The sequence below is a fragment of the Hoplias malabaricus genome, chromosome X1, assembly GCF_029633855.1.
Source record: "Hoplias malabaricus isolate fHopMal1 chromosome X1, fHopMal1.hap1, whole genome shotgun sequence".
NCBI lineage: Eukaryota > Metazoa > Chordata > Actinopteri > Characiformes > Erythrinidae > Hoplias > Hoplias malabaricus.
This window is the reverse complement of record NC_089818.1, coordinates 21,153,866-21,180,977: the sequence shown is the minus strand read 5'-3', so window position 1 is coordinate 21,180,977 and position 27,112 is coordinate 21,153,866. Positions and strand designations below refer to the sequence as shown.

Genomic DNA, 27,112 nt, shown 5'->3' with positions numbered 1-27,112 from the left:
CTGATGTGGCTACATACATCAGCAGTAAATGTTTCCATGTAGTGACAGTAACAAGCATGAGGTGGCCGTTACACCAAGCAGACACAGGTTTTGAAAACTTGTTTCCCACAAAGAAAAGATTGACCACATTCTTCGGTTCAAACAGAAGTGTATGCATCACTGTGGCCAACAAGACACAAACGTAATGTAGAACAGTCCACACCAAGACTGCCTTTTATTTTTTTTTTTCCATACTGCAATAAAAAAGTATGACTCCATTGGTTCACTGTTTCCATATATTATAATACAGATGCAGAATTGAAAGTTTATTCTTTAAACAGCCTAGTATTTTACAAGAAATTGTTTTACTACTTGGAACCTACAAACACGTCCTTAAAACAGGACAGCAGTGATGACACGTCCTTAGGTCCTACTTTGCAGTCAGGTTCTGCCAAAACATGGCAGCGAAGAGGAAGAGGGGAGGAGGGGCTGGGGGGGAGAGAAAAAAAACAACAAAAAAAAAAAAGGAAAGGAAAATCAAACCATTCAATAAATAAAATATTACATGGGGTAGATAGATCTTTGGGGGCCAACTGATATTATAAACTTTCTTAATGCACACTTTTTAAATGGAAAAAAAAAAAACCCATGTGTTAATTCTGTAACTGAATCTTCTCTGATGATGGCATCAAAAAACCCCAAAACAATCACATTTGAAGCCAGAATCTGTGGAATCCCTTTGCTTGCTGGCAACTCGAGAGGCCGGTTTCCCCTCTTCGGCTCTGCTGTGTGGAGCATTACTTTGTTTTGATTTTTTTTTTTTTTTCCCTTGATGTAGCAGGAGTGGCAACAGGCTAAAAGTTGGGGCATGTTGCTCAAACATTTCCTCTGGTTTCATGATGCTCCCACACCATGAGTTCATGGTGGAAATCAACATAAAAATTGACAGTGTTGGAAAGGGTCTAAAAAGAAAAGATCAGAGCAATGGAAGATAAAAATGTAGCCACGGTGAACGGAAATTGTCAGTAGGGGGGGGGGGGGGGGGGGTTTAGCAGCAGATCTCAAAAGTCCTCCACAGTCTCGATCTCACCCATATTTAACCTCTCAGACGATGCATTGACTGAAAAACCTGCAGTTAGGCACAAACAAAAACAAAGCTTGAAATGGACCACTGGATTACATCAAACATAGTACAATGTTTCAGTCTCAAAACTCACCTAACAAACTAGGATCTGCCCTAACCATCTTCTGCTTCTTCTTCTTCTTGCCAGAGGTGACTGTCTCAAAGCGTGGCTGCTGAAGCTGCTGCTGAGTGGAGGACTGGTTAGACTGAAACACTGCCTGAGATACAGACTGGTTCAACCCCCACACAGAGTCCTGCTAAATGAATACAAACACATACGTGCAGACAACTTAGATACAACCTTCTACCACACAACTGATTTATGAAAATTTTAATTTTCTCTTAAATGCCCTTGTGGCATTCTGCAGAACACATTTCAACCAATCTGTGCGTGTTGTTAGAACCAAGGGTTTATTTAAAGTCATAAATTAAGGCTATGGTTGAAAAACAGCACAAGAATTTAGGGACAACATGCGCTGCAGTCTGAGCAGGTGCGCCCAAACACAGATATGTAGATACGGCACACCAACAGTCATATTCACACCTGTTGATTTTTCAGCTGCTGGCTCTGTAGAGGTTTTTGCTGGTTGGCGTTCTGTTTGGCACGACGCTCCAGGAACTGCTTGGCAAAATCCTTGGCCTGAGGCGTGTCTCCTAAATATGCCCGAACATAATCATGCACCTCGTAGGGAGAGTCGACCTCCTTCAGGAACGATGCAAAGGTTGGGACTAGAAAGCGAGAGAGAAAGAGAATAGAAAGAATAGAGTTCACATTTTATTTCATGGATAAATATTCTGCAATTCAAACAATTACAAAGTAAAAAAAAAACTAAATAATAATAATAAAAATAAAATAGTTAAATCCAACCAGGAAAATTTAAATTTTGTTGCAAATTGTGAAATGTGATTGAAAAGATTGAATTGAAAGAATTATTTTCAAAAAGCTCACCGTCAAGGTTGTTGGCAGTGTTGAGGGTGTGTAGTGTCTGTTCACACCACTGCATAAAGCCATCCTGAGACTTACTGGCTCCCTGGAAGAGCTTCAACAGCTTCTCTTCCTCTTCCACTTTTTTACTGGATTTTCCACTGTTGCTATTACTGTAAACATACATACATTGAGAGAGAGACAGACAGACAGACATACCCTCCCACAATGCCAGTCCAATAGAACTTTATTTATTGTACAAAGACGAAGTTTTGACTGGCAGATCATTCTCAGTTCCATGGGAACAGAGCATGCGGATGTAGCAGTGATATGTTAGTGTACGTTGAACACTATTAACACAAATTAACCAGAAAGCTGTTTTTAAACCCCGCAGTGTCTCACTGCTAACCTGAGTCCCCCACAACCAAAATATCCAACCAACAGCATCCTGTGGACATCGTTTGCGGTCTGCTACAGCGCAACCACTGATTCTCATGAGAATAATATCAAACAGATTTCAAAATGCTTTAACCTGCATTGAGCCCATGTTTGTCAGTCATCCTTGCTACAAGTTACAAGTGGCTTTAATGACAAAAGCTGCAGTATTAGCTGAAGCTTATTGTCTCCATTTCTGCAACTAAATTAGAGCTCTGTTTTATCTTGAATTTAAGAAACACACCAAGTAAAAATCTACTAAACTATTGCCTTGTGGTGGCACGTGTTCTGATCGTAATTTAGTTAAAACATCAGGACAGCAGGAGGAGCTGAGGCCTAATGGTTAGAGAAGCAGTCAAAGGACTGGAAGTGAAGCCGTTTGATCACCACGACTTGCAGGAAAATCGGGGGATAGAGGGAGTAAAGGAACAGTGCTGACCACTCCATGATGAAAGTGCCCTAGAGAAGGACCTTAAACCCAAACTGATCCCCAGGGAATGGAATGGATGCCCACAGCTCAGAGTGTGTGTGCTCCCTTCCATAAATTGGTTAAATGTGGAAGACATTTTGTGTTTTGTTTAACTCACACAAAAAATGCACAATTTGTCTTGCAGTCAAAAACAGCACTTGTTAATTTATTTAATAAGATATCATCCCATTCATTATGTCTTAAATTAAGGCATCTGGGTCTCATCAGCAGGCTTCCATAATACAGCAACAGCAGACATTTTAGCTGCGAAACGAGTGCTCTTCACATAGCTGCAGGGTTTTTACCTGAGGTTAGCATTTCCCTTGTTCTTCTGCATGTTGCTCTTGCGCGAGGGTGGAGGCTGAGCACTTTCTTTGACTGCATCATCCCAGAAGCCCACATTAGAGTTCTGAGTGTCACCCCAAATACTGTTGCTGTCTGAACCCCAGTTAGAACTAGGGTTACTTACAGAACCCCACACTGAAGTCAAAACCTGCATGCATCAAAATATGGAGGGGAAAAGAAATTAGAGAAAAACACCAAACCTAAAATTATTATTTAAACTGATAAGAAAATGCTGACCTAGGAGGAGGTTCTTACTTTAAACCTAAAAACATGATGCAAAATAAACATACATCTACAGAAATGGATAAGGAGCATGTGCAGGACTCACAGTTCTGTTTTGGACACGGTTTTGTTGAGTGACTGCAGTGGGTTGCTGCTCTTTCCTCTGCTTCATCTGTTGGGCCTCTTCCTGTTGAATCTCCAGAAGGGACTTGGTTGCAGTAGTTTGCTTGACTACACTGCCCCAGCCTGACAGCTTTGTCTGGGGCAGCTGCTGTTGCTGCTGCTGTTGCTGCTGCTGCTGTCTCTGAAGCTCCTGCTGTTGTCGCCGTTGCTACAGGGGAACAAAGAGAGATACGTTCACATACAGAGAACTAAGAAACCCAAGGATACAGTTCCTATTCCTAAAACCTCCTTTTCCCGAGGCTTAGTGCAGTAGATCAGTTCACCAATGCCAACATCGCAGAGACCTTGAGTGTATTATTGTCCTTGATTTTTAGATTTTAGGATATAGAGGACAAAAATTATTCATGCAATATTGGCACCTCAGCAAATCACACTGTAGAAATCTGAAGTGTAGTATAACCTTTATCGTTGTGGTGTAAACTTATTGTAAATTGTTGCTTACCAAGGGACCCCATTTCCAGTTAGTGATGGCTAATACGGCTGGTATTTACAGTGACTATAATTGGGCAGCCTGTTTTGGACCCTGTTTATCATCAAGAGTGTAGAAGTGCGTTTGATAGGGGGGCACATATTTGCATCATACTGGAGTTAAAGCATACCTCATACCCAAAACATTAGCTAGCTATAAGCTGATTCCTATGTAGATAAGGCAGTAAAATACTGCATTAATACGTGGAACAGCATTTGTGGAATTACAATAAAGAGGATTGCATTGTGTGTGTCTGTTTATTTTTAGATAAAACCATAAAAATACTAATTTTATGAACTCGACTCTGTCAGTGAATCTGAGGCCAGTGAAGCTGATGATTGGAACAGCGTTACATTTGAACAGGCGCCTTTACAAAGGCTGAAAGTATACCCACCTTGTCTGACACTCTGGCAAAACTGGTTAACCTCAGCAGCACCATTTCAAAATTAAAGTTAGCAACAAAAAGCATATTTTCTCTCTCAGTATCCCCCACCCCCAGCGGTTCATACGCGATTTTGTATCAATAACCTTTTCTGGTTTGGCTGCCATCTCTTCTGACTGCGCTGTTCTATAGTCAGTTTGGCTTTTCTATGGTTACTTTTTTGCTTTAAGTTGTTTTATTTGTTCTTTGCAGTCTCTATATTGTATTTGTATCTCAGGTACCATATAGGCATTTATTAAGGGCAGTGGGAAAATTAACTAGATTTTAAAGCCAAAACCATGGTCAGAATACAGCTCCAGCACACACAGCAACCTCAGTACCACATTTCAAGTGCTTATGCATAAAAATCTGAGGTTTTTTTTAGTTGTTATATGCTTGTTACATAACCACTAATAAGAGTGCACTTCAACGCTTAAGAGGCCTATACTGCATCTAAATAAATATGCTTGAAACATTAGGTAGGGCTCAAGTCTTACCTCTTCCCGTGTCTGTCGCTCCCTCTCCTCCTCCAACTTCTGGATTTCACTGAGAGAGAGAGTATTCTGAGTCTGCGTTAAGCAGGAGGCTGAGGCAGACTGTTGGCCCCATTTAGAGGATGACGGGAGCTGGAGGTATGTAGAGAAAACTACATTACCACTTTTTGACAAATTTATTAAGTCATAATTTAGTGAAGATCTTTCGTCAGGCTCTTGGCATGTCCTGGCGCATCTTGTCCATTTGAATTGAGTATATATTTATTTTCACCTTCATTTGGGCAAGCTGCTGCTGTTGCTGCTGCTGCTGGAGTCGGCGCAGAGCCTCCTGCTGCTGTTGTCGTTGTCTCTGCAGCTCTTGTTGTTTTTGAGCTTCCTGCTGCCTTTGCAGCTCCTGCTGCCTCTGAATTTCCAACTCCCTCCTCTTCTGCTCCTCCTGCTGTTGTCGTGCTAAAGCTGCTGCAGCCGCTGCTGCTGCAGCCGCCTCCTCCTCCAGGCGCTTCTCCTCTTCTATTCTCCTCTGAGCCTCTAGTTCCTCCTGTTTCCTCCGCTCCTCTTCCTAAAACACCCACACATAAACCAACCTGTAACTTTTGAAAACTTTAATAATTTGTTGACATTACTTTTAGGTAGAAGTTGAAGGATATTGTAAAGGACCATGCAAAGAAGTCAAAGTGAAAAGATTAAATACAGTGCTTTTCCAACTACACGGTCTGGTCTAGTATACAGCCTTGAATCTGAAAATAATTTTAAACCATTTAAACTAATTAAAAAATTATTTTATACGTTAGACAACATAAACAAAGCCTTAGTCCATATTTATGTAATGGCCACATAGTGTCAGCCACAAACACTCGGCCCACAAGAGTCTGACACTTTCAGTGTGTTAAGCTGGCCCCACTCTCAGGACTCTGCCAGCTACATTTTAATCGGCTGTTGATACTTCCGCGTATACACACTCCTGTGTATCGTTTGGTACTGGCCTGAAGTAAAATACTGCCTTCACATGTCGTGCCAAAATAACAGATTGATAGGTCCTGTTCTGTGTCATATTTATTTTCCTGCTTCAGTAGTTTGTTCTTGGCCAATTTAAGTGGATATATGTACCAGATTCTCTGGCAAGGCAAGAGTCTATGCCACCTTAAAGAAGTAACAATCTAACAGTTTCATAAATTACAAATCACCTGTTTACGCAGGAACTCTTCCCTTTGTCTCCTTTCTTCCTCCTCTCTCCTTTTTTCTTCTAGCTTGCGCAGTGCTTCCTCTTGTGCCAGACGCTCTTCTTCTTCCTTCTGCCGCCGCTGAGTCTCCTCTTGCTCACGCTGCCGTCTTAATGCCTCCTCCTAAATCAAATATATACACAGAAGGACATGTAGAGAGAGAGAGAGAGAATGTAAGTTTAAGAATACATAGGCATATTTTGGGATCCACAGGAAAAAAGTCTGACCTTTATTAAGGGGTTAGAAGTTCATATGGATGCATGTAATGTTTTAAAAAATATATATAAAAACATTACCAAAAAAAAAACAATTGAAAAAAAAAAAAGGAAAAAAAAATTACACGAGACAGAAGCTGACTTTGAAGGGTAGACCACAATCACAAGGCAGAGTTCAGATATGACTAACTAGAAACAGAATGCTTGCCCAGATTTCTATTTCCTTTGCCCCATCTTCCTGCAATCAGATATTAATCATCATGCTTCAGGCTGTTTTCACACAGATTTCTTGCAAAAGCCAGAGGTTTGATTTTCTTTTTCATTCGGTGTAGTGTGATAATGTCATCAGACATTTTGTCACCATTTCCTCTGTTAAGTGAAGGTACATTACAAATTAACTATTAAAACTATTACAAATTTACAGAAATATCACAGGCTGTCAAGCCACTCAGTGGAAAATAAAATGCTATGCCTTTCTTAAATTGTTTGATTGGACAGGTACAGAAGTGCTCACTCACTTTCTGTTCAGAATTTTAATGAATCCTTTGTTACCTGGAGAACCCTATCAAAAATACGGTAAACAGCACAAAATCTCAAAACAATCCTATCACAAACAACAAGCACTACTTTTAAAGTCTTCTCTCCTCCGACCTGTTTTCGCCGTGCCAGCTCTTCTTCCTCTAGACGTTTGCGCTCTTCCTCCTGTCGTGCCCGCAAAACCTCCTCCAATCGTTTCCGCTCATCTTCTTCCCTTTTGGCACGAAGCTCTGCCTCCCTCCTTTCCATTTCCAACTTAAAATGACAAAATCATATTTTTTATTTATATATATATACACACACATAGACACAAAAAATGATGTGTAAAATGAGCATGTGTTTGTGTCATGACTACGTGCTTATACTTTTACATTTAATACATCAGTAAGAGCTGACAGTGTCTATTAATCTACATTTTAGAATTTTATTATATTCTCAACCAGGAAAGTAGAAAGAATCGCCCTACCTTTGCTTTCTCTAACTGCATCTGTTCAATGGAAGCTTGAGCCACAGTATCAATGGGCAAATCCCACACACTTGTCCCGTCCCATGCTGAGAGAAAGCAAGAGAGAGAGGATAGGGGAGAAAAAATAAAAAATAAAAATCTGAATATCTTGGGCTGTCACAAATTAAAATACTTGTCAGTTTGTGTAATTAAATGAGCAAAGACTTTTAGAGGTTTCACAATATTGAACTTTTGTGCATATATATATCTCAAGAAAGCCTCTGGAAAAAGGCCTCTAGGCTCTGGGAAAGAAAACAAAAGGTTATATTTTTTATTTACTCTAATTATGCTGTACAATTTTTTATTACTTTTAAATTTTAGTTTAATTTACTAATTACAACACCAACACTAGTTAAGGGATGGTTTCGAGAGCAGAAATTGGATCATCTGCAGTTCTCAAATGTCCATGATCAGGGGTCAGTAACAAATAAGTCCCTCAGTGCGTTCCTTTATTTTTCCAATGCAAAGTGATCCCAAATTAACACACCACCTGTTTGGTCCTGTAATCCAATAAGCAGTTAGCTATTTATTTCAAGTCAACTGTATATACTGTAAAGGCAATACTTGAAGAACTTGTGAAGAGTTGGTTTCCTGTGTTACTTATAAAAGCATGATTTATGTCACACTTTCCATGTTGGACGTATGATGTTCAACTCAGGCTAGTATGTCGAGTAACGTCGGTGGAGGAACCTTATTTGAGTGCACAAGCTAGATAAGATTGATAGTCAAAGCTTTCTACTGATGGCACAGATTAAAAACAGGGACAACTAATAACAGCAGCTCTACATAGTCATAGCTACTCAAGTGAGAATGTAAAGTAAAATGTCAAATCTCAGTAAGGCGGGGGCAATACGGACAAACAAAAGTTATCACAGTTATTATCTACATTGATTATTTCCTGAAATAATATTTTGTAACACTGTCAGGGGTGTACAATAAAATCCTTCAAAAAATTGCAGCGTTGATATAATTGTTTTTAATAATACTTTCATTATCTCATAATTATATAAAATAATTAAACATTTATCAGATTTCTGTGCACATGCATGGTATGCAAATTACTCAAAAAAAGATTAGACAAGGACAGATTTTACCATTTGTGTTCCACTCAAAGTACGCACCATTATGAAGGCATCTTATAGACAGTTTAAGAGTCAAGACAGAATCATGTGGTGTGCTCATAAAGCCCAACAATCTATATCTGTTAGCGTTTGAAGAAGTGTTGCTACTCGCTATTGGAGTATCTTGGACGATAGGGACATACAACATATGGAGATTATTGTAGATGGCCAAAAAAATAATAATAATAATAATAAATAAATATATATAAATGCTGTGATATTTTATATATATATATATATATATATATGGCTGCCGCAAATCATTAAAATACTAGTCAATTTGTCTAATTAAATGAGCAAAGTGAGCAAAGACTTTCAGAGGTTTCACAATATTGAACTTGAATTATATATATATATATATAAATATATTAATTAGTATTTTCCTTCATATTTTGGATATTTAAATCTGTTGTAAATGTTCACCTGTTTAAATGAAAATTTTTAAAAAATCAATACAAACATTTTATTGATTATATACAACACTTTCTCTGTTATGTGCTTTCCTGACAGTTTAATATAAGTGAAACTATCAGTGTTTTCTCAGACTTTTCTTAATATTTTATACATGTTTATTGCAACACATACTGATTTTGTTTAAATTGCCGAAGCCTATCCAAAAATAACTCATTCCCTTGAGGTGACAAGATACTGAGCAGTCTATACTTTTCTATATAAATCACTGTCAAGAATAAATGAATAAAATAAATGAATAAAGCTCCATTTTTTGGCCATTTTTAGTTTACTACATCATTTGAACACAGAAGCTGTCCTTCACACTGAGTGAAGATTGCATCACAACCATTCCATTAAAGACCAGCACTGTATGTGATCCTAGAATTTATAAATAAATATCAGGTTAAATACCCCATCCTCATTCTATGACGAATTATTTTATTATTGCTCCACAATCTGCGTCTATTTATGTAAAGAATTATATAAGCTGACATACTATTAGGAGCTGCTTGCTGAATGGTGGGGGTACAGGATGCTTGGGTTGATGGGTTCTGCATATCCCAAACGGAACCTGAATCTGGAACTGACATGGAACGTGTAACTGGAGGCAATAAGCTCTGTTGCTGCTCTGGAGATCTGCATACAAAGTTTTGAACATTAAGGAAGAAAAACACTAAAAGATCAATGAATCAAAGTTTCTATTCAGATGCTTGGGCATATTTAAATCTATGACATACGTCAATTTTCAAAGTCTCATTTTTCCTGCTTAATAAATGGGGACCTGAACTTTACATTCATTGTATTAAAGCAGTGTGCGTGTGCATTCGGCTAACCTGAGCTTGAGGGCTTGGTGCAGGAGTATGTTGAGCTGCTGTTGCTGCTGTGTTGGGGGAGCAGCTGAACTGAGCACAGCTTTCTGCTGAGCCAGAGCCTGTGCAAACTGCTGATGCCTGAATTGAGAGATAAGAATTTAGTTCACGTCAATTCTTCAAGTATGGCGTAAGATTCTCTGTTAAAAAAAGACTTAAACTTGAAACTGAAAATCACAACCAACAGCCAAAGTCAGTAAAGCATAATAATTATAGGAAACAAAAAAAGTTTGATATACTGTAAAGGAGACTAATTAAAACAGAAAGTAAACAACAAAAAGAGAAGACAACCCATTTTTAAAAGAACTGAAAGCAGAAAAAAAAAAAATCGACGATGAGTACTTCACCTTAGCATGTACTGGTACTGCAACTGCTGAAACTGATACATATTTAAAGCATTGAGCTCCTGCTGCCTCTTTAACCGCTCCTGATCAGCATCTCCCTTTTAATAAATAAAAAAACTTCAATGCAATTCCAACACAAACAGGAGAAAATATCACGCGCTAAGAGGCACAAGACATATCACAAGACACAGTTATAGAAACTAAACTGCAATTTTACATGCGAATGAAATGATCATAATCATCAACACTCTAGTATTTTATAGGTGCAGTCATTTTCTCCAATGATTATTCTTACAAAACAATTAGCAACTTGAATGCACCAGAATTTCTATATTAAAAATATTTTTAAACATTTGTATCCACTGGCTATGCCCACACAGGTGTAACTACTCTACGGAGCATAAAAAAAATAAATAAAAATAAATAAATAAAATTAAAAAATAATTATAAAAAATTACTTTAAAGCCAAATTGTACAAGCTTCAGATTGAAAAATGTACAAATCTAGGGTTAAGATTAGGATGACTGATGATATTCCGTCATTTCAGGGTTTTATGTACCAAAACTTTTACAAACAATTACCAGTATGGGAGGTGGTGCAGGGCCAGGGGCAAAAGGTACCCTCCCCCACATCTTAAAGATTTCTCCCAAGGGGTGGAAACCCTCGTCACAGCCCCTCTTCACCAGCAAGGTCATGGTGAAATATCCGGCCTGGAACCACTCAGACATCTCATGATTACTGAATGGACCTGCAGACAAAGCAAACAAATAGACATACAGGGAAGTCCCACATGAGTGTCTTTAAACTTTTTTTTCCCCCTGCATCCCCTCATCCCACATGAAACTTTATTTGTTTCTATTATGAGGAAATAATGTGGTGTGTCAGTCCTCACCTTGAATCTCTCCCTGGGGGTCCTTGTAGAACCATTTAAGTGCGGCCTCGTGGGAGAGTGGTACACCGGCTGATTTGGACCGTTCAGCACTCTTAGCTATCAAACGTTCATCATCCACACCTCCATCATGTAGATATGCCACCATCTTCTCTGCCTCCTGGTTCAGAATAAGGGAGAGACATTAGCTCATAAAAAGGCATCGGTGTAAGGAGATATCTAATACATTTCACTATGCAGTGTTCAAAACTCCAATTTGGCAGAATATCCTGAATCAATAGTGGTGTGATCTTTGAGCCTTCAGGTGGCACTGCATTTATAACAGACACATTTTCATGGTGGAGATCGCTATACAGGCTCAGAAACCCTTTGGAATAATAAACTTAATTTATACAATACATTTTATACAAAATGCAGCTTAAAATGCTTTAACAGAGATTTCAGAATTTCAGAGATTTTGGAAAGACTTTGGAAAACCATTGTCTTGCGAACAGAGTTTAAAACTCACAAAAAAAAAGAAGCAGCAATATTAGCCATTTACTGCTCCGGCATAAAGAGAAGGATCACCCAGCTTGCTGTAAGTGCACAGTTCAAATGCCAGTCCATGCTGATGCCATCCAAGCAAAGGGATTTTTTGGGAAGGCTTTGTTTATTTCAGCAAGATAAGGTCAATCCACCGTCAGCATGAATTACAACAGTATCGCTCCTTAATAAAAGTCTTGGTGCTAAATTAGTCTAGACTTGTCACGCATTGGACGGGGTGTAAAAAATGTAACCTCTTTACAGTATACAAAATGTAGTAAGTAAAAGGGCATGTAAAGCTCTGTAAAAACCTTGAACAACATTAATCAGCTCTCTGTTGTCACTAGAAACCAGAAGTGGTGTTAGTGTCCATGTCATGCCACGCGCTTTGGTTACAGTAACTGGCTTGAGGAATACACAGACAGAGTAATGTACGTAGCTTCTGCTCTAAAACCATTGTGGTGTTTGGCAATGTGGTCAGAAACTTTTGCAGATTTGGGAACTGAAGGTGCTTACATTGCATGAAGAGTAACATTATCAGAGACTGGTTTCAAAAGAAAACCAAACTAGACAGAGGAGACTTATCGGAAATCTCCAGTCACATCAAAGGAAACTGACAAAATCTTAAACAAATATTTTAATTTCTATTAAAATATTACAGAAAGAGAAGTTAAAGAACAGACTTTTCTCCTTAAAAACAAACATTAATTTAGACTTCCCAGGAAAATACAGAGAAATATATTAGAATAAAGGAGGGGTTCTTGATATTTTTTTCATAGAACAACCCCTTTTTAAGACTGAAAAACATTTAGATGCTTTGTTGACCTACCTGTTCAAAGTGCTTTAGGCCCTCGTCCTCGTCAGTGTCGGGTAGCATTGCCGAAGGCTGGTCAATGGGAGCAATAATGCTCTTGAAGGGGAGAGGAGCAGGAACCACCACAGGCACTTCTACTGGCTTAGGCTGCTGAGGCTGGGGGGCTACTGGCTGCAGGGGTAACACTGAAGGAGACGGCGATGGAAGATCTGAAATATGTAGGCAAACAAACAGAGGATTTGGGTTATTTAAATGCACTAATAATTGAAAAAAAAGAAAAGACAGAAGACATTGACCTGTAACAAAGTGCATCTGAATAAATCACTCTGTAGGAATGTCCCGACTTAATCTCAAAGATCAGTATCTAGGCCAATCACAGCATTATTTTACAGATTTTTATAGGCTTTATTGAGCTCAATCTTAACTCAGACCCTCTGTTTCCTTTAGGGGGCAAGTTCACACTCCCCCATCCTCAAGGCCAATGTGAATATTCTCTCCAGCACTGGTGTTTCGAAAATGTAGCACACTGTAAATTTTATGATCAGACTCCGCTGGCCACCCTAGTCGGGGCGTCACCACGTATCCACTTCCTGTACGTCATTTCAAATTAAAAGCCCTCTGCAGAGTTTTCATAAAAGTCTGAAGTGGCAGAAGTAACTCTGCTGGACTGAGTGAAACTAGTTTTATTTGTATTAACTGTGAATATTAAGCTACTGAAGCACTTCAGTGGTATTGGGATTACATTACACACTTTCAAATGCTGCACTAGATCAAATTTAAATAATCTGTTTGTGAAGACCTTTTGTTTACTTTATTTTAAAAAAATATATTAATTAAGCAACAGCTTAATTTCTTTCTTAATGAGGGATATTCAGTGCCAAGCAAATAGTGGGCTGATTTTCGTAACTATAATGTACTTAAAGTGTGTATTGTGTAACAGTACCATCTAGAAATATATAAGTATCGGAACGGGATTCTGTATCAGCAAATACTCAATATTAAAAGACAAATTGTGATCAGGGGCAAATAAACTAGATCGGGACATCAGTAGCACCCTGTATCGTCAGATACTATATGTCAGGGGTTTGTAACCTTGGGGTTGCCACTTTGTTGTGGGTATTGAGTGGGGGGGGGATGTGGCTGATATGCTGCATTTGATTCTCTTCAGAATATTGTCCCCTGAATGTTTGGCTTTTATGAACAGACAGTTCACCTCATTTTTCTTTTTCTGTGGCCTCATTTTTGTCTGAATTTCATTTTAATGACGTTTATTGTTCTGGTTTTACAAATATCATACACCTGTATTGAAGTCCAAGTACAATTGTATGTTGTATTGTATTGTTTGTTGCAGACCAGTGCACTGATTATAAGCACAAAATCATCGCTGCTGTAGATTTACAACAGCTATTTCAACAGGTGCTGCCACACACTCAACACAAAAGGGAATGAACTGTGAAAAATTAAGAACCACTGCTATACAAACTTTTAAGAGATATGGACAGGTAGTCCATGTACCCTAACACAGCTCACTTGTAATCTTATATTACATTATATAACAAGGCATATACTATTATATGCCTTGTTAAACACAGGCATTTACACAGATTTAACTGTACGCCATAAATGTCCATTTTTTTATATTAACACTTGATCCCTTGTACCCATGTTATCCATGCTAGAAATACATTTTATGTATGAAGAGTTACCTGTATGTGTGCTGAGTGTATTGGTTGTGTGTGGTATGGAAATGGCCTCCACAATGCAGTTGGGAAGAGGTGTGTGCATTGGGGTTGTTGTTGCCCTGATTTCTGGCATCACTGCTCTCTCTGGCGGTCTCTCTGGTTCTTCTGCTCTCTCTGGTTGGCTGGAAGGCATAGATATCGGTGCGGCTACTTCTGGAGTTGTGACAGGTGCCGTCAAGTGAACAGCAGGTGGAGAGGGCTCTTCTGATTTATTCCCATCTGCACACAAACCAATGCTTTTAACTCTACCAGCACAATGAAAGAAATTTGATATTAATTTATTTACTGTTGCTGTGTCTTGTGCCAAATGTTATCACCCCTGTCTATTTTCTACTTCAGTCTCAACTACACTACAGTTTCTTCCTAGCATAAATATAAATATGTTTTTTAACCATTTTAAATGTCCTCTACCCTCATTCCTGGCAGTCTGGTGCTTGCTTTCAGGCTCTTTGATATGCTCTGCTTCGCTGTCATCTTTTTCCGAGCACTCTTCACACTCCTCCAGCGGACGGAACTCTAGCTCTGTCTCCTCCAGAATAGGCTCCTTAGGAGCTTTCTGATTAGACAGTGAACAATGAAATAAAATGCATGACAGTGGTTTGACTTAAGTAGAAAGCTTATATTTCATAATATAAAAGGAATATATCAGAACAAACAATAAGCAAAAAGACCCAATGACCGACAACACACCATAAATCAGTAATTTCCATCACTCTGCAAATTGCACTGTCCATGAAATTTATACAAATACTAACAGTGTCTTTGGTCTGACTGACTGACAGAATCCAGGCACCACAAACTGATAAGACTTTTTCAAAAAAACTGCTTCTCGTCAGCTCACCTTTAGAGACAGGAAGGCCCCAGATGAATCAAAAGTGCCAGTTTCCTCCTCTGCATCCTCTAGACACCACTCAGGTAAACTGTCTCTCTCATCATCCACACTGCCGCTGCCTGAGCGGGCTCGTCGGTAGACCCCACTGCGCTCTTCCTCCCCCCGTGAATCAAATGGGAAGCGGCGCCGCTGCTCCGGGTGTTCCCGCCACCCAGCTGAACGTGGCCCGTCTACATAAGAGGAAAGCCAAAGAGAGAGAGCACGGTGCCATCAAACTCCTCAGTATTTTCAGAGGATGATTTTTCATTGGCAAATTTAAAAGACACAACATCATATTTTAAAGTTTAGACAATCCTGGAAAGAAATACTGACACGTTTACACAAATGACAACCATAATCATAATTTAATCTAAAAATTATGTCCAAATTTCACAACCAGCTGTTCAAACATCTGTCCATATAAAGAGTGTGGCATAAACTACTACAAAAAAATCGACTGTTGTGTATGACAGCAACTGCACAATTTCACTTCTCATTCACTTAAGTGCCACATGAGAATTACACAACTATCAATGCCCTTATCAACATGTGTGAAAAAGATAAAACACATTAGGTAAAAGACAGTGAGTGTTCAGAACAGAGGAGTAGAGTAGAGGGAGGACACCATGCGACTGCCGGGGGGAGGATGTGGGAGAGATATCAGGGTCCAAACCTGGACTTGGAGGGCACCATCGCTCATTATCCCTCCGGGACCCCGCCAGCCGCCAGCCACCTCCCTCTTCATCTTCACCATTCTGTTCATCACGAGTCAACCGCCAATTCTCACTTTCAGAGCGTGCAAAGTCGTGCTTCCGCACCAATCCCCCTGGCCCACCATCCTCGTAGTTACCCCGTACTGTGACAGAGAGAAAAAGTGGGAAATATAAAGAGAGCGCAGAGAAACAGGTTGATAGAGAGAGGGGGAGCATGTATAAAGATGAGAACTGGGAATACTCCATACTAGACACCAAAAATGTATAAAGTGCATCTCTACCCTTAATCTAAGCAAAGCTGGCAAGTGTGAACACACTCTAAAGTGCAATGTTAGGTTTGGGTTGAAGTTGTTATATGTTATAGAATTACTTACTGTGATTGAGCTGGAAGTGGGCTGGAGCTCCATCTGAGAGAGCGAGCGAGAAAGAGATTAGAAACCGTCAAACTAAATATAAATATTGTTTTTATTTTTAATACATAAATACAGAAATTAGGGGGGAAAAAAAGAATTCTGTATTTACCTGGATCTTTTCGACTAGGCTTTTCAAACCTTCTGTCTCCCCTGGTGACAAAAAGGCCACATAAATGTGTCAGTGTAACACTGCATTGCCAAATTGGTACTCGATTCACAAGCAAATAATTCTTTGTAAGGTAAGCCACCAAACATACTGAATACTGCATCAATTTATTATGGTGTCTTCCACTCAACTGCAGTGGTAGAATTTTATTAATACTTACTTTTGACAGTGCTTGGACAGACATGGATTTTGGGTAAAAACATTTTTACTTTGAGAGTAAACTAACCTTTAAAGCAAAAAAACTCTAAAAACATTGTCTATAAAAAACAACTAAAGACTTCTAAATCCATTTATTTTTATTATGTTAAAACAAATTATAAGTATACCTCACATCATGAAATTGTGAAGTTTTGTCCAAAATGGTAACCAGTGATAACTCTGTCTGGATCTCTGACCAATAGAATTATTCAAGGTCACTGAGCTTTATTAATTTACTACAAAATAAGGATCATAATGCAGAAAACTTGTTAAAGTTTATATTCATTTTTCTTGCGGTCAGTTCTAATCCAGTGTGTCTTTTTTAATCCAGAAGAGTGGCATTAATCAAAAGCAGCATTGTGAAGCAACACCAAGAGACAAAACTCAATCCTTCTGAGCAAACTTGAGGTCACATAAAATGAAAATTATCAACAAATTTTATTAAAGCTATATGAACATGTATGTAGTTGATTTTATTTTATGGACGCTGGTCCAGGCCGTACGACTCTATATTTCGACTTCATGAGAGCTGGACCTTTGCTGGGATAAAAAGTTTTAATTTTAACTGAATACTCTGGAACTATAGCAACATAGTTCACCACCTGACATGCTCTGGCAATTAGTGACCCTAGTTCAACTTGACTATTTCTGATCCTCCCCATTTGGGGTACTAGTTGGGGCACTTCAAACTCCCTCTTCCTCAGAGCTGGTCAGGTGACTGCCATCAGAATCTATCAGCTCCAGAGCTGTTTTGCTTGGAGCTTTTCCCCGAGCACATCACTGAAATGGATTCATACTTTTAATGTTACATAAATATTAAGGTAAAATTAATGTTGTTATAATGTCAGCAGAACACCCTAGTTGGGTGTTATCATTAAAAGAATTCTCCAATTCCCTTATCCATAGTTTCAATGTATATCCTGTAATTTCATAAAATACAGAAGTAGGGGCAGAAGTAATTTATACAGCAATTTTTCAAATAAATTCAAAGGGTTTTTTGGCATAGGCACACGACTATATTTTTCCAAATCAAAAAGTGAAACTGAAAAAAATTGTAGTACATTTTTTTTCTACAGAGAAGGTGGTGGCTTTATTTCGAACATGTACAGTTTTGAAGAAGAGCACATATACCTTTCCTCCCAGCTCTGTGAGCGATGCATCTCTCTCCCCCCACGGCCAAATCCACCCTCCACATCATCAAAACTTCTTTGGTAAAACCCTCCTTCTCCCCTGCTTCGTCCTGCATTGAAAACCATTTACACATACAATTAATTAATTAATTACATCCACATTTTTTTGTCCAACAGCAATTGCATCTACTGGTGACATGTGCTTCCATGAATGCACATAAATATATACATATTTTTAAAAACAAACAAATAATGGAATGTCCTGTTATTCTCAAAATTGTCACATGTTTGCTGTTTCTGCAGACAATATGTTTCATTGTCTAAGCCACCAAGAAGACCTCAAACGACTTGCTATATGTTGTTTTGTTTTTTTTTTGTTTTTGTTTCTTTCAGATTAAGGGGGAGGGGAAGTGGAACTGTGGTTGAGGGTATGTACCTCGCCCGCGTGAGGAACTTCGACCTCGAGCTGCCCCTGCCACTACGCCTCCTCCTCTACCAGTCAGACGCAGAACTGCAGCGCTGTTTACAGACATGGAGAAATTTCTCTGCAGAAATAAAAATATGCAATGTTAATAATAAGTAGATAACTGAGATGATATTTTCCAAATACATCACCTCATCATGGATCAAACACCTTATGATAAGGCATTAATGAAGTATAGTAAACTTATGCTTCCTAAGCTGTTACTCTGTTAAGAACATTTTGTAAACCTGTAAGTCTATTTCACTGTGTCAAATTTCTAGAAAAATTGTTAAAAATGTAAGAAAAGATATTTTTCAGAAAAGAAAAACCTTTTCCACCCCAAAACCAACATGAAAACATTGCATTTAATGCTTTAAACCTACCAACACCATTAAATGTAATCAGTTTTGTCCCATCAACAAGATATAATCAGACAGGCTTTTTTTTTTTTTTTTTTTTAAACCAAAGCGTTGTTTGTAAATTCTAGAATTGCTTAAGAAATGGAACCAACGCCTCAGTTAATCATGGGCAGCATGTTAATATGACTCACATGACAAGCATGTTCAGCATGTGCTTTTTGATAATGAGTAAGACTAGTAGTGCAAATAAGGCTCTTGGTCATAAGCTACAAGAAATGTGTTCATGACATAGACTGCTTTCTCGTATTTATGATAAATATCCCTGTGTATTTCACAGCATGGACTGGTGGGCAGCAAATGCCTGGCCTGACCTGTTCCTCCTCTGTAAATGGGACAAGGGCCAACGGCAGAAGGGGCTCCTCTTGTAAAATAGGCAGAAACTCCTTGTCATGTAGATCTACCGGTATCTAAAAAAAATTAATAAATAAGAAAATTCATGGCCTCAGAAAAAAAAATTCATTTCGGTATATACAATTACTGTTTTTGTTCAAATGTTTGCACTGTTAATATTTTGCTAGTTAAGTGTTCTACATCATATTTAACTATTTATTATACAGTCATAAGCTCATACAATATCACCTTCAATCAAGTAGTGGCCTTTACCTTGTTTTCCTTTAAATAAAGTGCTAGCATCTCTTCTCTCCCATAGCGATAATCTGCAAGTTTATACTTTGGCAAAGCGGGTGAAAGAGGAGGAGAAGCTACATTACTGCTCCCCCCTCCACCAGACAAAGCACGGAGCCTGAGAGAAAAAGAGTGAAAGAGCAAACAAGCAAAAATAAAAATACAGAAAGAATAAACTGAATTAAAAAAGGTAGACAGATATTTAATCCACTTGGATTATCAGTATCTGTAGATATTACTTATAAACTGGTGTAACAAAAAATAATTATAATTTCAGCAATTAAACTTACCATTCAGGTCCAAAGTTAAGTGTCTGAGTTTCTGCCATTTTTCCTAGAAAATCTAAAGAAAAAGATACTATTTCAAAACAAAATACAAAACTGCCCAATGGATAATTTACCTGAATCTAATGGTGACTGATGATGTGTTTGCGCTTCAATATAAACAGTCTAGGATCTGCTTAAATAAGAGGTATATTTGAAGTGGGAAGACAGAGGGAGCCTATGTCTTTATGTTAGTACCTATCTCTAAGACTCCTTGGCAATGGCTGCATTTACCTTGATGCTTCAGCTGGAAGTTTACGGTTTGAAATGGTATAATGACTACAGGTCTTAGAAAATTATTAGAGAACAAAACATCCAAAACTAAACTGACAATGCTTGATGGGAATGAAAAAACATTAAAAATGTATTTCGTTGTTTTACAACTTTACATTAACATGCTCCATGTTATTAGTCTATTATTAATTTGCTAAATATACAAGAGGTGGTTCAGGGAGTTAAAAGGCCAAGAGGGCCTCATATGAAGCACTTTCTCCCTAAGAAAATATTAATATTAAATAAGCAAGATCAAGAGGTGTTGTGTTTACATAACAATGATGAATATGTATTTTAACATAAGGTAGGAATATATTGCACACAATTAAAATCAATTTTCTTCATAACATTTAGTTGGAACAATTAAAATGCCATATTTTCAAAAGATGCCAACAAAGTTTGGAACCAAAAATGAAATATACAAAATTTTTAGACTCAGTTACTTTACAAGTTGTTTTAGTATAAACTGACAGTTATGCTACAGACTTGTAAAATACATTACTAAAAATGAAACTAACTGCATTACCATTTCAGTGATAGGCCTTTATCGTGTGCCCCAATACAACCATTTCAACTATTGACTAAAATATCAGCATTGACAGTTCCCATATAAGATGGGAACCCATATAAGTTGTTCTAATACAACCATTGAACTCATGAACAGCATCAACCAAAATGAGGGAACAGTCCACAAGACACAGCCGTGGTGGCGCACCATGTAACAGGAATCAGGGGAAACTTAAGTGACAGAACTACAGTGTGATGCACAATCTCACTTCTCTGTCCTGACTTCACTCCCAAAGGACCCTTGAAACCAGGGGAAGTGAAATCAGGACAGGGAGGTGAGAATGGAGACCACATCAGGGCTCCTGAAAACTCTGGAAAAGGAAGCTAACAATGGCTAACATAGTTGATGCTGAGCTTATGTGAACACATGCTGTTTAAGGCGGTTCTAGAAATGTGCTGGTTTAGCAAATAGGTTTTATTTTTAATGACAAAAAAGAGCACATTCTAGTTACAGTTTAAAAACTGTTATTTTAGTTTGCCAATCTGTACTACTTTTTTTTAACATTTCAGCCAGTATAAGTACCATGAACTTACCATGAATTGTACCATGAAAGTTTTCATATCAAACTATGCATATATTACTAGTCATATTAGACAAATAAATAAATACACTATAATACTTGCAAGTCTAACTTTCATTCTACTCACTCATTATAGAGAAGTACACAAATTATAGGAATTTATATCATTAACATGTAAAAAAAATCCTCTGGACAAAAACCACAGAGAAGTTGTTCACAATAAATCTTAGGCGTTACTTTGAAATAATCAAAAATAAATAAATAAGCAAGCTAATCAGAACAGAAAACAGACTTTGAGACATGATTCTGAATCAAGTTTGGACACTGTCACATTTTATCATGGCACCATTATGATTTAAAATGCTGCTGGGGTATATGGTAATAATGCCAGGGGTGTGACATTCTTGATTACTATGTGCTGATCACTAAATCAATCAATAAATAAATACACAGGGACATTTCGGACAGGATCTTCTTGCATTACAGGCATAACACTTGCTGAAATTTACATGATAGACATGAAACAGAAATTTGTGACATTACCATTTTGGTCCTCGTTGTCAAATAAATTAATTCAAATGCCACATAATATTTGTCTTTTTTTAAAACTTGCCCTGGTGTGACCCTTTGTAGACTAGCCTTCCTTATTGAGATTCTCTATTTAAAACCCAGACATTAAAGGTTTTGACAAAATAACCTTTACACAACACAACAAAAACTAAAAATAAATGACAGATGTAGGTCATTACCCAATCATTTTGTATATATTTAAAGAGGGATTTTTCATGATCTCAGAGGCCCTTATGTCATATTTCAGTTCCATCTTAAAGTATGACCACAAGGCTTCCCTCATCTAAGTACAGCCTACACCAATGCAGCAGCCAGAGCTATTTTAAGGACTCTCCCAATTAGGAAGAGTGTACTCAGATATCTGTATTAAACAACTAGGACTTCACTGACCTGCAAATTTCAATAGTATAATACTATACAGGTGCTTTGAGCTTTAGTGTTCACACGGTTATTTGACAGTAAAGTACAGCAACACTATCTGATCTATCACTGGAAAATAAAACTTGATAATATTGTCAGAAATATATACGCACACACGTTTGGGAATCGTTAAAGACACTGACATACAAAAACAATTATTGTTTAGATTTTTCTAAATTTAATATGAATTGGTTTTATATTCACAGACACAAACCATTTAAAGTTTACGCATTACTGTATATAATGAATGTATGTTCAGTGCTAATGACTAGCCATGGGGAGAATTTGAATGCAGCTAATTTAGTGGCACAGATGAACAGTTGTACCTATTGAGTTTATGTATATACTGGGCCACATTTGTCTACAGTGGTGTGCTGCAATATACCCAAGTGGCAGAAGAAGCACTGAAGTCCAAATAAGCACACAGTTACGTATATGAACATCAAAAAAATTCAATTAATTAGATAAGTCTATTCTCAGTTAGCCTGCTAACTTATCCCCAAGGTTGAGGACTGTCCAATAGGTATCACCCTCAGCTCTGTTCCTATTGGACAGGCTTGACTTTGGGTTCAGTTAGCTGGCTAACTGAGAAATACTTCTTTGCGGAATAGCCACCTGTTGCATATGGAAAAAAACAAAACTGTTCATCAGGTAGCCAGATGGAATATATATGCTGGATAGTGTAACTGTAAAGTTATTCTTTTAGGGCTGATTACAAAAGACAACAATCAAGATGCAGCATAGTACACACTATTCATTGAAAATTCCTCATTTTCACTGCTGTTGATATAATACTAGCTCTCTTCAAATGTGAAACTGCTGAACCAAAACAGAGGACTGTTAACACGACTGATTTCTAGCCCAGATAGCAGACAAGCCCATTTCGCAAGGTGACATGAAATGCAAAAACCCAGTGTTACTAGGGTTTTAATACATATCACGCACTATCAGGGTGCAGGATTCAGAGTTTCAAGCACTATGCAATGCACTATACAGGGAGTACAGAGCCATGAGATTCAACCAGAGCTTACTTAACAGTTGGTGACTAAGTTAGATTGTGTTTGTCACAGGAAATCTATTGCATTACTATATAATTTAAATGGCTCCTGTGATAACACCCTTTTACCAGATTTACACAGCCCCATAAGCTGACTATAGCAGGCCATCCCCATCATGATGGATGCATTTTGGATGGCAAGCTGAGTGTAAAATCTTTTGTGAACTGCAACTTAAAACACAAGTATTATAAACTAATAAGTATTCTGGCAAAGACGTGTGAATTAAACAAATTTGAATGTCTCGTTACTAGCTTTGTGAAGATGATAACCATTCACTGATCAGCCAAAATAATTAAGCCTGTTCCTTGCTTTCACAACTGTTATCAATTTCATCAGATCCATTTACCGTATAGATGCCCTCTGCAGTTCTACAATTGACAAACTGTAGTTCATCTGTCAATTGTCATACTTTGTTAGCCCACTTTAAAACTACTTTAGTGGTCAGGACTCCCGCAGGGCCACCGCAAAAGAGACATTAGTCGGCTGGTGTAACGTTCTCAGGGCAGCAGAGGTTGTGTCAGTGCTTGTTGCTCCAATACAAGTGAATCAAGCACAGCAGTGCTGCCGTAATTTGTTAACACTGTGCCCTATGGAAGTATTTTAACCACACCTTTTTTCAAATAAAAGAGGTTGTATAGAAATAATTGAATGAATACTTACTAGACTACAAATCCAGATTCAAACATGGATGAATATTTTGGAATTGAATCCGAGTTTTTGAATAGTTTTTAAACTGTATTTCTCCACAGTAATAACATTATTGTTGTGGGTAAAAAGTTCAAATAAACTTTTCACTGTTACAATATACAAATGGTTTAAACTGCACACAAAAGATGTAAGAAATGTATAATTCATTAAGTATTCATTCAATTATTTCCATACATGTTTTATTTCAAAAATTGTCATAAATCTATCTCCATAGTCCACACACACATGGTCTATTCTATATTAAACACCTAAATTGTAAATTTAAAAGCTGGTGACTGTAAGTTATCTGTTGCTGCACAACTTGAATAAATGATTCTTTAGTCCATTTGTCACAGGACACTGTTGGCTGGATATTTTTGGTTGGCGGACTATTCTCTGTCCAGTGCTGACGATAATAATGTGTATAAAAACGTCTGATCAAATTTTACCAGTGCAACAGAGACTAACACCGCACCACTATATCCGTGTCACTTCAGCACCGAGAATGATCTGTCACCCACATAATACCTGTAGTGTGGTGGCCCTGACCATTGAAGGACAAGGTAAAAGGAGCATACAAAGTATGCAGAGCAACAGATGGACCTCAGTCTGTAATTGTAGAACTAAAAAAATGTTCCTATATGGTGAGTGGAGCTGATTGACAATGAGTGAATAAACAATTATGTAATTTTAATGTTTGGCTAGGTGTAATAGATCTAGGGGAAAGAGATGACAGATATGGTTTAACTCACAGTTATCGTAACACGGTGGTGACAGAGTTAGCCCGGCAGCTTAGCGTGGCGTGTCATGCTACATTAGCAAGAGGTTAAACGTGTTCGGTAAGAGTTTCTGCTACCAGGTTGATACAATCCTGGAAACTAATTTTAATTACAGCTGGTTGCATGTCCAGCAGGTCGTAAATTATCAGTCACCGTTAGCCGATACTCCAACGACAAGAAATCAGATCAAAATCCAGCACAGATTTAAACGACGTGTACATTAAACCAGTTAAAGTATGGTTTCTCTAGCTTCGCTAACGTATACAACAAGGCAGGATAAATATAATACCCATACTGTCACTCTATTTAGGTTTATATTTTTAGATTTGTGGTCCATATACGCGGAGATGTTCCGTCACAGCGGTAGCATCTAGCGCTAAACCAAGTCCATCTACAGGAGCCAGAACGGCTAGTGATATCTGAAATGCAACAAACTGACTCAAAATAAAACCGTATATGAACAGGGTGGTGGCTGAGTCTGCCTGTTACTGTGCCATGCTGCATTATTATAACGTTAAACGTGTGCTTGGGAGATCTGGCCAGCTGTACACAGACCCATTACCTAAACTTCTGGGTAGCATGTTAGCCTCCCAACAGAGACCAGAAATTCAGACCTGAAAATTCAGTCTTGTTACCATTACCGTGCGTTAACAGACATGTCTGTCAAACGTAAAAAACAGGCGAGGTTTTGAGGGGAGTGTGAGCTAAACCGGCCGGCAAAGTAGAAGAGTGCTAACACGAGTTAATCCCTATCCCATCAGCGCGGCCTATTAATGAGCGGTTGCATTGTCACGCTGTTTGCCGCAGTGTGTGCGCCTCTACGCGCTCCAGCGGCGGACGTCCCTGCCTACTCGAGCCCAAGGCTTTCAAGGCCGCGCAGCCATGCGGCTCAAAACACCTTGCCTAAACGACCCCGGTCCTCCCGGTTTGGGGGCCCTACATCACACGGAACTGCCGTTTTATCACGTAACCTTTATTTTACAGCAAAGCCGCCCAGGCAGGTTGCTTACCTCGGCTTTTAAGCAACAGCGGTGAGTTTCTATGCGAACTTCTCTCTCTTTTCGTATCCACAAGATGGCTGACAATGCGTCACATGACAACGGTCGGCCCGAAAAATACCCGGATGTTTGAGAAAATAAAACGCTGACGGCAGCGATTCACCCATTTAGCATAAAATTAGCATTTAGATAAATGTTGCCCCCCCCCCAACTGATACATTAATAAAAATATTTTCAAACACTTTTAAGTTATTTAATTCAAAACTGCATATTATTTAAATATTCACATCAGATTCTTTAGAGCTAAAGATTTGATTTCATATCCAGTGGTTTTCTTTTTCTCTTGAAATGTCTTTTTTTTTAAAGCCTGAACTAATTAGGGAAAACTTGCAATCTGACTACTGCTGCATTTGCAAATATTTTTTAAATTATGATTTAAGCCTGTTGTTATAACCAAGAAGACAAAGATTTGTCTTTGATGCCAGATTTTTGTGATTGCTTTCATATGCTTGAGTTCCAGTTGTAAAAAAGTTGTATATTTTGTATATAATAGGTGGATCTTCAGACAAGCACCTGAACAGAGAGAAGTGTGATTACCTAAATGCAGCATTAACAGCAGTATTTTGTTGCCTCTGGCTGACTATGTCTGATGTCTATGATGATGACTATGACTATGTCTATCCCCAACTAAAAGTCATTGTTCTAGGCTGTTGTTAAAATGGCAAATCTTGACATTTGAATATTGCATTTTCAGTATAAATGTCATCCCTAAATTCTAAGATTAATAACAGTTTTACTTTTCTCATTTTTCATTAGCATGAAATATTTCTGAATTTACTGTTTTCACCCCAGTATTAAAACACTGAATGCAGAGTGCATTATTTTTATGTTTTGTTTTGGGGATTGGAGGGGTTGCTGTCATCCAGATTTGTTTTTCTTGTTCGACAGTTAGGCTACATGTTTGAAATAAAGAGCTTGCTGCCAAAACAATTGCTATAACACAGCCACAACAAAGTAATTAACAGCAACAATAACTTCATATTTTGTAATAAGGAACAGCAAAACCATAACATACACTGGCAATGTTACATTGTGAAACTGAAAGATTTAGGTTGCTATAAATATTTTTGCAAAAAATAATAATAATAATATCTATTCAAATAATGATGTTTTAGCAGAAATAAGAATAACTATTTGTTAAAGTGTAGAAAGGTATTCCATCTGTAACAAACATGGCAAGTTACAATGTGATTATAACTAAATGAAACATATATATGGGCTTTAACAGAATTTTTAAATTCTGCGAACTTTTACAATCTCCTAAGTATTTTTTAAAAAATAAAACATTATGTGCATAAAATTACAACAAATACAAATATAATGGATCTCTCTGATCTTGATCTCAAACTTGATCTGTTCTCATTGAGGGAATAGTACTGAAGGCTATTGATATAATTCATATTTTGTCATAGTTTATTAAGGTAATATGCAAATGTTTGGGTAATTTTTTTATTGTTTGTGTTTAATTTAGTTTATATATAAAACATGTATTAATTTAATATATGATATATGTAAATACATCTGTATACTGACTGCCATAAATAATAGAATGGGAAATAACTA

The 27,112-nt window shown here is 37.8% G+C and overlaps 1 protein-coding gene across 6 annotated transcripts; it reads right to left on the bottom strand.

Moving 5' to 3' along the window:
* Nucleotides 1-843: 843 nt before the first annotated feature.
* LOC136675730 (GRB10-interacting GYF protein 2-like) lies at nt 844-25,601 on the bottom strand. 6 transcript variants are annotated; one of them, XM_066652454.1, is made up of 29 exons: nt 25,502-25,601; nt 19,584-19,635; nt 19,273-19,411; nt 18,981-19,076; nt 18,224-18,332; nt 17,789-17,897; nt 16,403-16,443; nt 16,255-16,287; nt 15,841-16,023; nt 15,138-15,358; nt 14,708-14,852; nt 14,261-14,515; nt 12,570-12,763; nt 11,222-11,378; nt 10,911-11,077; nt 10,333-10,427; nt 9,950-10,066; nt 9,613-9,752; nt 7,504-7,589; nt 7,152-7,292; nt 6,250-6,408; nt 5,337-5,624; nt 5,069-5,197; nt 3,605-3,829; nt 3,237-3,424; nt 2,052-2,200; nt 1,647-1,831; nt 1,197-1,359; nt 844-1,108 (listed from the first exon to the last, which is right to left on the bottom strand). In XM_066652454.1, exons 2-29 carry the CDS (start codon nt 19,619-19,621, stop codon nt 1,041-1,043), a joined length of 4,020 nt encoding a protein of 1,339 aa, XP_066508551.1. In that variant the 5' UTR covers nt 19,622-19,635; nt 25,502-25,601; the 3' UTR covers nt 844-1,040. The 6 variants fall into 6 exon arrangements, with proteins under 6 accessions (XP_066508551.1, XP_066508555.1, XP_066508554.1 ...); XM_066652458.1 differs by having other exon boundaries at nt 1,197-1,356; XM_066652457.1 differs by having other exon boundaries at nt 6,250-6,405.
* Between the last annotated feature and the right edge of the window lie 1,511 nt (nt 25,602-27,112).